Source organism: Meleagris gallopavo, chromosome 16 (assembly GCF_000146605.3).
Source record: "Meleagris gallopavo isolate NT-WF06-2002-E0010 breed Aviagen turkey brand Nicholas breeding stock chromosome 16, Turkey_5.1, whole genome shotgun sequence".
Classification (NCBI taxonomy): Eukaryota; Metazoa; Chordata; class Aves; order Galliformes; family Phasianidae; genus Meleagris; species Meleagris gallopavo.
The window spans coordinates 12158374-12171881 of record NC_015026.2 but is presented as its reverse complement, the minus strand read 5'-3'; the positions used below and the strand labels follow the sequence as shown (position 1 = coordinate 12171881).

At 39.9% G+C, this 13508-nt stretch overlaps 1 protein-coding gene across 4 annotated transcripts in view; it reads right to left on the bottom strand.

Moving 5' to 3' along the window:
• Positions 1-693: 693 nt before the first annotated feature.
• The window catches only part of TRRAP (transformation/transcription domain associated protein), a 74553-nt gene continuing 61738 nt past the window's right edge, over positions 694-13508 (bottom strand). For all 4 annotated transcript variants that reach the window (XM_010719681.3, XM_010719683.3, XM_010719682.3 and 1 more), the window contains exons 66-71: positions 9199-9424; positions 8432-8649; positions 6475-6659; positions 4151-4354; positions 3112-3306; positions 694-1956 (exon numbers count right to left, since the gene is read on the bottom strand). In XM_010719681.3, coding sequence (XP_010717983.1) covers positions 1672-1956; positions 3112-3306; positions 4151-4354; positions 6475-6659; positions 8432-8649; positions 9199-9424 — 1313 coding nt within the window. In that variant the 3' untranslated portion in view covers positions 694-1671. The remainder of the gene's footprint in view (positions 1957-3111; positions 3307-4150; positions 4355-6474; positions 6660-8431; positions 8650-9198; positions 9425-13508) is intronic.

Sequence of the window (13508 nt, the reverse complement as noted above, 5' to 3'; positions counted from 1 at the left end):
TGCATCTCTGTAAGAGGCCCATGGAATGCATATGTTGCTTCTGTTCCCCCCAAATGATGACTTGATTGCAGTCTTACCTACTGCAGGCCTTGATCTGCCACCAGGTTAGATGATGATCACCTGTGAGCTCTCCCAGCCAGAAGTCAGACTGCCTTGTAGAAATTCCCCTTCCCTCGGAGACATACAGTGATGAACAGTGGTGATTAACTTGTTATGCAACTCAGTTGCTCAGAAATATCTGAAGAATCTTTTGACATCTTATTTTTTTTTAAATAAAAAGAGAAAGATCCATTCTTTACTATATTCAAAGGTTCAAAACCATGTTTCTATGGAAGTTGTAGAAAACCCCTAATACAGTTCATCTCCATCTGTAACCTTGACCTCTGAGCAATTACTTGCAGGTATGACATAGGCTGTTCTGTTTGAAGACAGATGATTAATAAACAGACTGTTACCACACTGGCTTAGCAGTAAAGCCTGCACACTGAAGAAATCCTTGCCATACACATATTTCCTAGTTGCAGCTCTTCCAAAAACAAACTGCTCAGCAGCATACACATAACACACATCTCAGTATGCAGCTCTCACCTTTTGATGCTCAGGCTATTTTAGTTTAAAGATCACACTTGCTTTTGGGTCTTTTCAACTTCTGCCACAGCACTGTATTAAAACTACCAATGAATGTCATAGAGAGTTTTTTAAAATATTTATTTTGAAAAAATCACTCTGTACAAATTTAACATTCTCAGCACTGAGGTTTTATAAAAATGCTAACACAACAGAAAGACTGGAGTGAAACATTAAATTCCTCTCTTCTTAAATTACAAAGAAACGAATTCATTCTAAAGAAGCTATTGTAATTCTAAACATTAAAAAAGAGATAACTTCATAAGATTTATCTTCTTTATCTATTGCAGTCAAATACATGTATCAATAGATGATTTTTCCCATTCTTTTTATAAGCTTTCCCCCCCACACTGTCCACAACTAAACCAAATGCCCTACATGTATTACACTTCTACTGTACATAGCTTGTGCTCCAAGGAAACCTTGCACAATTTCACCATCCTCTTCTCAGTGCCTAACAAAAAGATGCCTCTTTACATTTGGTACAAAATTCTCTGTACAAGCCAAATTGGCTCATGTGAATTTCTGAAGCAAACTAAAGGAAGAGTATTTATTCGAGCCTTCCATTTGGTATCATGAAGGAACAGTGATTAAGTAAAATTTCACAAAGTAAAATCCAGTAACTGGGAATTCTGTCTGTTTTAATAATTATTATTGTATAAAAACTTTATATGCTATAAGTCATTAGGAATGGCAAACCCTAAATCTAACAGTGCTAGTTTTACAGTCCTCATCATAAAATAAGATTTTTCTGTATATTTTTAAGCTTCCTTCCCTAATTTTAAGCTATTTTCAAAAGTCATTGTCGCAAATTCAACAACCTTTTTCTTTTTCCTTTTTTTTTTTTTTTTTAAACAGGAGGAAACACACCCTCGTAGAATTAAAAACAGTAAAACTGTCCTATTCCTGTAAACAATCGAATGAAGACTGACAAAATGCAGTGTGACAGGTAAGCCAAGGTCTGATTTCTTTTTCACATTTCTTAGCACAATGTATGGCTCACACCACTTACAGCAGCAAACAAAAGCTAAAGCAAATTTCAAGTTACAGCCAGGGGTGCCAGGCGGGATCCATCCGGCAGAGATTATCCAGGCTATTTGCAGCTGCTACCAGCGTGTTCACTTTGCTTTCTCCTCCTTCAAACTGAGCAAGATTATGAAGTCGAGTCATGATGGCAGTGACAGCTTTCTGAACGAGAGAAACCAGCTGCTGGCTGTCCATATTTTCCGGCTGTCCAGCTGCTGAGAGCGGAGAGGAAGTGTCCTCCTGTGTTTTTTTGTGCCATGCAATTATTTCATCCCGCAGCACGGTTTTTAGGATACCATCAACCTACATGAGGGAGAAAAATCAGACTATTATGTTTAATCTCAACAAGCACTAGCACTACATTACAGATTTTAAGCTAAATATTAGTCTACTCAAGCTGCTAACATTTTCAGCTATCTGGTCTGAGATAAACTTTCTGTTTGCATATAATAAATAAGCATTTTTTAGCATATCCAGACATTAGGCCAACATATACATAAATATATTAATTAAATTTTATAGGCTTCTGTTAAGGGGGGAAAAAAAAAAAAAAATCAATCAAATGTTAAAGGAATTCCTCTTATGTCCAGAATTCAGACAAGCTACCACAATTATAACCACGTAGCTGAAATGAGCTGGGCACCCATCACTCCAAAAAGAATAAATGGGCACCTGTGCTCTCATCTTGGAAATTCAATATGAGAAGTCTAATTGGGTTTACATCATCTGAGTGTACAAATTACACACAAATCTGCAAACTCTATGTGTACAGACATGGCTTTGTAAGGTAAAGTGATGAATTATTAAAAAAAAAAATCTAAACTTTCTGTATTACAAAGAAAAAAAATCATTTTAGGATATTTTCCATCTTCTAAAAAGTAACTAGCTCACACGATAGCTAGGGTACGTTCTGTGCAATGCCGTTCTGGTGCAAATTGCTGCCTAAGTGCAAGATGCCTCATTTTTGGAAAGCATTAGAATTTAAAAGGAAGTTAGACAATTTCTTTAGAAAACTACACCCTGCTAAGAGCTAGAATCCATCAAAGGAACAATGTATCTTGAGCATTCTGCTCTGCTAACAAAGGCCAAACACATTTCTATTCACAGTATATTATGAAGATTCTAAATGATGTTGCATCTGTCATTTCACGACTTACCACTGCCAGAACGCGTAGGGATTTATGAGGCTACAGCACTGAAACAATCAGCCCGAATTAACATGCTTCAACAGAATAAGAAAGAAATTCAGGATACAATTACACCTATCTTCCTCCTATTCTTCCCAAAAAGGCAAAGACTTCAGCTGCTTTTGGGATGACCTTGGGGTAAGACTTCAAAACATAAATACGAGCTGCTCGGTTTCTATCTCAAGCAAGGAAATGCTGTTTAGCTCATCGTTTCCTAAACGATAAACGCAAATTAAGCGCCCATAGACAACGCTTGGAAAGGTATACGAGCCTTGAAGTTTGGCTGTGCAAAGCAGCGAGCTACTGCAATCATAGAGGCGGTCAGCGGGCCAGACACCCCAATGGTGGTAAGAAACTCTGAGATGTTTGGTGTGAGCCGGAACGGAACCGGGCGATTGGCATCCAGATCTCCTGTAGCATCGTTGATGTCGAAGCGGAAATAGGCCACGTTTAGCTTGCCAGTATCCTGCAGGAAAACCAAAATGCACAGAAGTTTTGGAGTAAGAAGTTCAAATTGAAGGAATTTTTATCAACGCAAGTGTCCAAAAAGCTGTAATGGAGATAGATTGCAGCATTAAACCCTGGGAAGCAATATTCCTCTGGCAGGGGGCTGGGCAGAAAGATGGGCCTTCACTCTCCAGGCACCTCAGCTCTGGTAAGCCCTCCCTGTGTGCTGCTCACTCCAGGTGAGAACTTAACAGCACAGCTGCACCGTGGGGATTAAAAATCTACAGTGCCATACACAGGACAGCCCTCCATGCATTAAAATGGCATTAAGGCTTTAATATATACCACCTTTGCTCCACTAAGTGGCAAGCCTCATTTTAAATATTGGGTTAAAACAGAGAAATTACTATTAATAGGAGTTATAGCTTGACGTGATGTCAATGCAAAATAGAGGGCGTTATTTGAAAAAGGGTATTCTCCTCCTAAAAAATTAACCTCTGAAGTTTTATTTTGTTGTGTACTTATTTAAGCTGTTCGGCACACAGGTCTATCCAAAGCAAAATGCGTAATGAAAGAGTAAAGAGAGACTTATCATTCACTTACAGTAACAGTTCCAATATCTGTGATCAACTTTACAGATTATGGTCTAAATGCTAACCACAGAAGGAAGACAGAGTTGATGGCAGCTGGGTCTGCATTATAAATCACTACCTACATGAAGTGCAATCACGTCATCAAATGAAAACCTACTGGAACACACTGTTAATTATGTATCTCAAATTCCCATTTTGACTCAATTCAAACTCCCAAATTTCCTTTTGATCAAAAAACACAGCATGCAGTTAGGACAAAATAAAGCATACCTGAGCTATCTGCAGCATTTCAGGGTTGAGTCTGTTTAAATGAAAGATGAATTCTGCAAAGCCAATCAGGGCTAACTGAATAGTGAACATCTTTCGAAACGTCCAGTAATCCGTGGCGTTGGGGAATGTATGTAAAGCCCACTCCTTAAGCATACTGCGTGGCACCATGTTACTCTGCACTTCTTTAAGTATATCTCTGAGAACCTATACATGAAAAATATTATTTGAAAGAGATCGTTTTTAGTGCAATTTTTAGCAACAGACAATTATGCCAAAAGCAACTACCAAACTCCACTGAACTGCTGTACCCCGTTGTAGGAAAACATCCCAAACTTTGACACTTTTAATCCAACAACATTTCCTGATTTCCTTATCGAAATACACGACGCTTTGTGAGTCCATCCCCTGCACAGCTGCCAAATAACCTCCATCTTACAAGACTCAAATTTTAATAAAACCAAATAAGCTGTAGATCTACAGTCAGTCTGACATGAGAAAATCCGAGAGTGAAAAGTTATGCACTGATTGAAGTATCTTCAAACCTTTCAAGAAAATCAGAAGTAAACTAAAGAGACATTCAATCACAATGCAGCACTTTCTTAAGGCAAACTAATGGAACACACTCCACTCTTCTTATCTTCAGTGCAAGGTGGATATGCATTTGTCAGCAATAAAATAAAAACTCAGCTTAAGTCTGAATATTGCTATGTGTTAATAGTAATACTCATTCCCAACCTCAGGCACCAGGATGCTGAACACTACAGAAGGTGAATTTTCCTTTCAGGGCTGCTCGCATTTTCCACATAATGTCCTCTCAGTGAAAAATCCCCTTTTGCAATGAAAGATGTAAACATCACTCAGCAATGAACCTTGAAGATAAAGGTTCTGGAGCCTACTTCATTTCTCTGAATTTCAAAGGGTCTGGGATAGAATCCTTACATAAAATAAAGCCAGAGAGGTTGCTGCTCAGACTAACATGTTACTGAGCAAAACGCTGACCAAGAACAGTGACATGGATTCTTTCCATGACTGGTCTGCAACAACAGCTGAAAAGATCACTGACAGCCTCGGTTTGTTCTCATTATCAGGTGATGGGAGTCCGTAGGCAGCACGAGGAGACAGCTGGCAGAAGGAAAAGTATGCACACGGATACAGCAGCAATTAGGCAGACTTTTTTGGAAGGCATTCGACAAACAAAAAAGCATAATGACAAGATGTGAAATTACACTTGGGATCTACAAAGACTGCAACCTAAAACCTGGTTTCTTTGTACACAGCGTAGTTTACTGGAAAAGGTAAAAGATTTTATTACAGGAGATAGGGAAACTCTCTGGGTAAAATAATTACTTTTATGTATTATTATAGCAAAATTACCTCAAAAATGTAAAGAGAGAAAATGTAGTCATTTTTCTAAGTGAACAATAAGCAATAATTTTTCCCTTGATGTAAAGATACACAGTTTACCAAAATATTTCATTATTGTAGCATATCCTAGCCTCATTAAATAGAAAAAGAAATAAAGTTAGGATATGTTCTATTGCACCAGAAAGAGTGACAGTCAAACTGACTTCAGTTCCATGGCTGTTAAAGAGTTTCATAACCTGAAGAAAAAAATCCTCAAAATAGAAGATGTTACATAACACTTTGTTTTATTTTCTAACAGAAAAGATTCTCCAAATGATGTCTGTGATATACTGTGTATTTTCTAACAGCTGTATTTGACGTGGAACTAGCATTTGGTATAAGAATTTGCACTAACCTTGAGATAAAAACTGTAGAGTAACCATATTTATCAGAATTAGATGTCTGATGGAGATTAGAGAGACAGAAGTTCTACTTTCCAAGTACTGTCATTTATTAGGGTGAGGCTAATCTCTGTTCCTAGTTGACTCGGGTGGGATGAATCCACCCTCATTTTCAGGATGAACATCAGAAGATGAGGAAATGGCACCACATGGCATGCTCTGCTTATGCAGATTAGGAACATGAAATAGGAATGCTTTTCCCACGTTATCAATTTATTATTTGCTAAACCTTATACAAAAGGGCCTAGTAGTAACGAATCCTTCATCTGCTTCCAGCTGCAGTTCCCCAACACAACCTGCAGCAGAACAAATACAGCTTCCTGGAGCCTTTCAAGGGTACTCCAAAATGCCAGTGAGGTGTAAGAACTGCCAAGAACACTTATAGTAAAAACAAAACAAATGCAAACCACCTCCTCAGTGAAACACCTCCATCCTCCGTCTAACGGGAGGGAGTTGAACACACTGTAGCAAAGTCCTCAAGAAATAATCCTCACTTAAACTCATTCTATGTTCTAATACCTGGTGGCTAGCTTGAGTCCCCCGTGCTTGCACCGTTGCCAGCCTGTCGTAGTACCGAGAGATAGGGTTGTCGTGCTCAATGCCCTTCTTGGCGCAGCGCTGCTTATAGATCTCCACCAGAGACAGAGATGAGGGATTGTCTTCCACCAGACGCATCTGCGGAGAAACGGCCACAACGCGCGGCACTGCGGGCAGGGGGAAAGAGGGCAACAACACAGCAGTCAGTTCCCAGCCCAGGGACTCAGAGAAGAGCACGAGAGTGCAGCCAGCAGCCCTTCAAACACCACTGTGGTAATCAGCTGATGGGTATCAAGAGAAAACTGTTATGACTATTCTTGTTACTAATTCATGAGCTCAGTTAAAAAGAAAGCAAGTAAGGCAGTATTTTTTTTTTTTAATTTAACTAAGCAGAAACATCTTCATTGTTTCAGGAGGAAAAAAACAAAGGAATGAGCACTCTACCCTTCCTACTTTACCTGCAGAAAAGAGGGCAACGTTTTGCACTGCTGCAAACAGGCGGTGGTGATTCCGTGACACTGGCATCATTTCAAAACACATTACTCTGAAGAAAAGTACTGAACTCAGTACGGTGTTTAAAGCAATTCATAAAACGGGGGGATAAAATCTCCAAGTAGCTGAAGAATAGAAGTTTGAAGTGACAGTGCTTGAAAATAACAAGGGGAAAATGAAGTGAATTGTTCAATAACAAGAAAACTTAAAGTCAGGGAGCTTTTACTTCAGGAGCAGTAAACCTGCAAAAACCCTATTTGCACATGAATAGTGCTTCACAGATGTATCACTCTGGTGAGTCTTACACCTGCAGAACACCTGCACTCATGTCCAGAGAGAGCAAACCTCTCCCAGCACCAGCTGGTGACACCCGTGGGACTGTTGCAAAGTGGCCTCCGGTTGCCAGCAGAATGCTCTCTCATCGTTTCCCTCAGAAGCTGTAATAACTAACCTCAGGAATACAGGAAAAAATGGTGTTCAAATGCCTTTAAGTTGTTTGATGCAATTTCTTCAATTGTAAAGAAACAAATGCATTCCACAGAAAGAGTGTTAATGAGCTCTTTCTTCTGGCCTGCTTCCATTACCCTCTGGCAGCAGAGAAAGGAATGTTCTTCAGGTTCTTTTAAATAGTATCAAACCACAAAGTACAGAATTATTTCCAAAAAGACTGCAGTTTAAAAAGAGCAGTTTGAAGGAAAACATGTTACTTTCCTAATTGTGTTACATAAAGGACGTCAGTGACTTTTTTCTTTTTCTTTTCAGTCATATCTATCATGGCCGTATCTACTGTATTTCTCACATCCTGGCCTTGGAATGATGTAAAAGTGTCTTCACAGACATAGATACTATATTCACCTCTTGTTACCACAAAGCCTTGACTTGTACATTTTAGGCTCATTAAAGCTAGATCAGAGTTATGCACTCCTAGCTCTGTAATTGCTACTTGCATCATCTCACCACTGCTTGTGAGAGCAAGTTTGCGTTAAGAGATACAGTGTGCACAGAAGGAAAGATTGATAAAGCCAGACTTTGTTAAAATTAGATCTAAGGATTCTGCAAAAAGCCAAGAGCAAAGCAGCTGCACACCTTGGTGTCTTCAGTTCAAAGTTCCCACTACCCATAATCTATTTGCTGCTCACCAGTTAAGGATTATTCAAATTGACTAATGAACAGAACTCATTTATATGAAATTAGTAAGTGATCCCACGACATTCTGAGAAGTATTTTATATTGTTATGAAGTTATTTCATAGCTACAAGCTGGAACTCCTGAATTTCTGGAAAACACGAGTGTTTAATTCTTTGAAGGCATTCCCATTACACGTGAGTCACAAGCAGATCAAGTATGCTGCTGAGTGCTTCTCATTTCATCAACAAATTAACTATAATCAACACATGAGAAAGGCAACGTGCAGACAAGAAAAGGACAGAATCCCTCTTTCCAGTACCTGTAAAAAACAGATGTCGTTTTGTAGTTTCCTTCCTCTTCTCTAAACAGGGGTTCAAAAGGCGAAGGAGTTGTAAGACACGCTCTTCTCTGCGAGACTCTGTCAGGCAAGCATCATTCATTACCAGATAGGGGTAAATCTTTCCATTGTGGCCTCGGATATAGAGCCTCCTGGCTGCAGTGTTGTGTTTCTGAACTATCTCCACTCGGGGCATAAACCTACCAGGAGGAACGAGAGATTAAAGCCCTTGAGCTCATCTCCTCTGATATCAAATAACGATTTAAAAACCAGAAAACAAACAAAGGAATAATACAGAGCAACTGTGAAACTATATTATGAACAATTGTTTACAATTTTATTATCCAGTTAACACAAGGTTTCTATCTGATAGTCAAAAAATTTCAGGCGTTTCTGTTTCTTTCTAAGTTCTTAAGCAAAATTAATCATTAGATGAGATCCTGATCTCTGCTTCGAAGAGTTGTCCCTCTGTGGACCACAACAGTAGAAACACACTCAAATAACATCAGCATTAAACGAACCCAACATCATTGTCATATAGTAATTAAGCTGTGCAGTGAGGCAACGTAACATCGCCAAAGGAGGATAAAGGAGCAACTTGGGCTGTTACAACAAAGCATGACTCTGTATACATTATTTCAGTACATGAAATACACATAGTAGCCACTTTCTGCAGCATGGATGGGAGAACATTTCCACTTTCTTCTCCATTTGCAGAATTACAACTACTCCTTCCCCTCTAGAGTTACCTGGCTATCTTGATGTAGTAATGTGTTGGCTTTGGCATAAGGAATTCTCCAGGTATCTCTACTTCAGCAGTTTGAGCTGAAAAATTGCTTAGAAAGCGGCACTTCTCCTCTATGAGGAAAAACTTGGGAAGCTGCTTAGTTTTTGCCTCCAGAATTTTGATCCACTTCTTCAGTTTGGAGATAAGATTATGAAGTTTCATTGACCCCGGCACACTGAAGTCAAAGTCTAAAAGAAAAAATGCACATACATCCTTAGCATTTTGGATTCCATATACCACATTTAACAACCACATATTAGAAGTTTGTGCTTTAGATGAGATTTTTTCAGCCACATGCCCTCAAGCAAAATACTTTAAGCAGTCCCCCATTCCACCTACGATGAAGAAAACATGTTTGTAAAGCACCGCAGTGGTCTTGAATACTACAGCTAGATGGAATAGGACCTCATAAAGTCAGCAGCTGGCACATGAAAGGGAAGGCACACTGCCACTAAGGCTGTGACAGGGACACGGCTCCCCATGGAACCCAAGCACGCAGTGCCACTGGCAGGTTCAGACAACACAGGAGAGATGTGGAAGAGTCAAAGCCTGAGTGGTACGGAACTACGCAACAGCAACAACACTGCACAGAGGTGCTGGAGGAGAACAAGTCATACAACTCAGCGTTGTGACAAACACATGAAGACAGCTTCCTTTGAAAGAGAATGTTGAATATTTCACTTCCATACAAAATACTTTATTAAAATTCTAACATTATACACAGCTTAAACTTATCAGAATCTACTACTTCCTGCTACCAATCCCCTACAGCTCCAAGTTATATGCTATTAATTAGTAAAGCATGAGCTTCAAGAGTTTCTTGTTTTACAGCCCCAAGAACAAAAATACACAGTGGAAATTTTAAATACTGTTATTGTATTTAATTGTCCAGAGAGCAACCAGAGGGACTGACAGAGAGAATGCCATTGTGAACCACAGGAGTAGATCCGGTCACTCAGCAGAAGAAGAAAAGTCAGTTTAATAACTCAGAGTCTAGCACTTCAGTTTTCTGCCTGTTTCATTAAAAGTGATTTATTTATTTAAAATTAGTGGAGCCCTTCTACTTTTAAAAAGAATGGAAGAACCTGAACTGAGGATACAATGTAGAATCTGTGAGCAACCTCAGGGCAAGAAGTAAAATTGCGTTACTGTTATCCTCCTATTGTGATCTGCAAGAAAATCCAGACCTTCTCTCCTCTCTTGGATACTGGAATGTCAGAACAGATGTGACAGCCTAAGCAAAAGGACATCATGCAAGGAGCCCAACCTAACAGCCTCCCAGTGCAGCAGTGCCTCCTGCAGCACTGAGTCACGGCAGGGCTTCCGCAGGGCAGCCACGGGTACTTTTCTGACTGAAATCCCTGCAATACACACTGCCTTCTGGGCCTGCACACAGGTCAGCTTCCAAACACCACTTTGCTAGTTTCAGAACACAGCAAGCAGAAAAAGTAAATACATAAACAAGCTGGAATTCTCCCGAGGTTCAGCACTGCAGCATCACAATGCTGACAGACTAAATACAGTCTGTAAGAAGCTAAACCACTCCGTGGCACAAAATCCCAGAAACGTGCAGCCCAGCACCCTTTCCCACATACCCACAATACAGAAACGCCAGCAGTTTTCACTGAGAGCCTTACGGCCCAAAACAGCAACAGCCAGCAGCACAAAACCCATTCCACCTGTGTAAGAAAAAAGCCTGTGGTGAAAGACGCAGCTCCTTACGTACGGATGACAAAAATTAGAAGTATTGAGTAATCCTCCCTTCTACCTGGTACGGGCAGTGCATCTGTTGCAAAGCTGACAGTGACATGACAGTGCCATGCTCATTGGAATCCCACGGCTACCCTCTAGTGAGCACAGCACTGCATGGCAGCAACAGCACTGAGCCACCCAGCTCCTGACTCCACAAAGCACAGAAAAGCATCCCAAACTGCATCCAGTGTGTGCTAATGTGCTTAAATGTATCACCAAAGCGGTAAAAACATGCATCAATACTATAGATTTAAGTTAATAAGAACAAAATAGTAATCAAATAACGTTAATTATGTTAATTAAATGAGTAATAAATAAGACATTCAGTTAGCATAGGAATAGGTCCAGTTTGTTAAAATGCCCATTCCAGAATTTTGTTTCTCAGCAGCAGGTGGGAAAAGAACAGAAAGTTTAAGTCTTTTACTTGAATTTAAAAAAATAATAAAAATGATAAATTTATATATAAACACACACACACACACATATATATACACCCTTCTGCTATACAGGCAGGTCTTAAGTAACAGTTAATTAATGCTTTGAGCATCAGCAATAGCTCATTTCTAAGACTTGAGAGGTTCTTATGGCAGAGACATGAGAGGATTCTGCTTAAGAAAGCCCACAAGCCAACAGGTATCATCCAAAGAGCCAGGACAGCCTCCACGGCCGTGAGATACAAGCTGAACTCTGGAGAGAAGTTCAGTCCCTTGTACATGTGACAGTGATGAAGATCCGAGTATTGTCCAAAAGCAAGAGCTGCCTATTATTATTCACTATGAAATTACTTTATGCTTTCTGAAGGGTTCTTTTTAACCTCCTAAGAACTTTAGGACAGCAGCAAAAACAAGAAAAAACTCGGTGACAGTTAGGAAAGAGGAATAAGTCAGCTCCAGAAAACCAAGACTAGGAAGACCAGACTGAGGTCAAATGAGATGCTAATCCCAGTCTCTTGATTTGCATTTTCTGCATACTGTCCTAATACCTAAAAATTACAAGAGAAGTAAAGGAAGAGGTGCCTGAGCAGTGCTAGGCTTTCTCAGCAGAAAAGAGGCCGGGGAGAACACCTCAAAGTAATGCTAACACTTGAAAAAGCTAATAGCAGAAGTGTTCCACCTCCTTTTGCCCCACACTTCGCAGTGACTGAGGACTGCAAGAATCTTCCTTCTAATTGCAGCTTCCATTCACAGCAGAGAACTCTGCTAGGTGCCACAACTCCCAACAACACGACCCTGCCTCTTAAGGGACCTTGCAGTTTTCCACCTGTACGCAGCTTGAATGGAGAGAGGGCAGCAGGAAGGAGCAGGGGTCCAACTTCTGAACTCTCATCTGCCCTCGACTGAGCAGTTGAGGCCATTTCTCTCCTCCTTTGCTGCTGAGTGCAAGGGGAATGTTTCTCTCTCTATGCCTTTTTTTTTGTGCTCTTTGATGCCAAAGGTTTGCAGAGAAGGATGGAAGGAAAAAGAACAGACACTCAAAGAGCCATGAATTTGAAGCTCCAGAAAGAAAAAAAAAAAAATCACAGTAAAACTTGGTTTTAAAATGCATAATGTTGGGACAGAAAAAGATGGCCTAGGAGAACTCCAGCAGTCTGGTTGGATGCTGACAAAATCTTTCAAGTACATGAAACGGTGAGAGAGCCCCTGACAGGGGGCTAACAGGTTGAGGTGCAGCTCTGACAGCTCTGGAGAAGATGACACAAGCACACAGAGCTGCACGTGTCTGCAACACAGCACCAACATCCATTCATGACCACAGACAGCATTTTTCTCCTAAGCAGCTGCTCAGCATGGATACCTGTGAAATGGAAGGCAACCTCTGCATTATCTGTCCACCATCTAAACACAGGCAGCACTGAGAATCACAAACACAAACCTTGAATCTGCAGTGTGACAAATGGACACAGGAGGCATGATTTACAGATGGTTTCTCATTACATTAAAACAGCTTTTGGAATGTTCTGTGGGGTAATCAGTCGCATTCATTTAGTTATGTACTTTCCATTGTTACTGCAAACCTAATCAAAAACTAACTTCCATTTTCTACATAATGAATTAAATTGTGGAAATGCATAAATGTATCGATCTGTTCAGTTTCATCCACTGTCCCATGGTTCATTTATGAAATAAACCAATTCAACAGATAGAATAAAATCAAACCCAGCACAAAGAGCAGTAAGTATATTAATCCTGCAGACGTTCATGTTTAATTATACCTGAAAAATGAAGCGTGAAATCTTGAAAAACAAAAACAAAAAACCCACAGAGTAATTACTTACTTTTAAAATCAGGCTCACTAAGGAAGTGCTTCACATTCAATCATTCATTCACTTGCAACTGTTCTTATGTTCAGGCCTTTGTTTTTCTATATGTTGTTCCACATCATTCTTTGTAAAAGTTGTGCTTGGAAAGCACAGCTGAAAACTTTACATGCTATTTACACACAGTAAAGATATGCAAGCAGCACATAGAAACCAAAAATTCCACCTATTCTATTTTTTTTTTTTTAAGTAAAACGTAACCG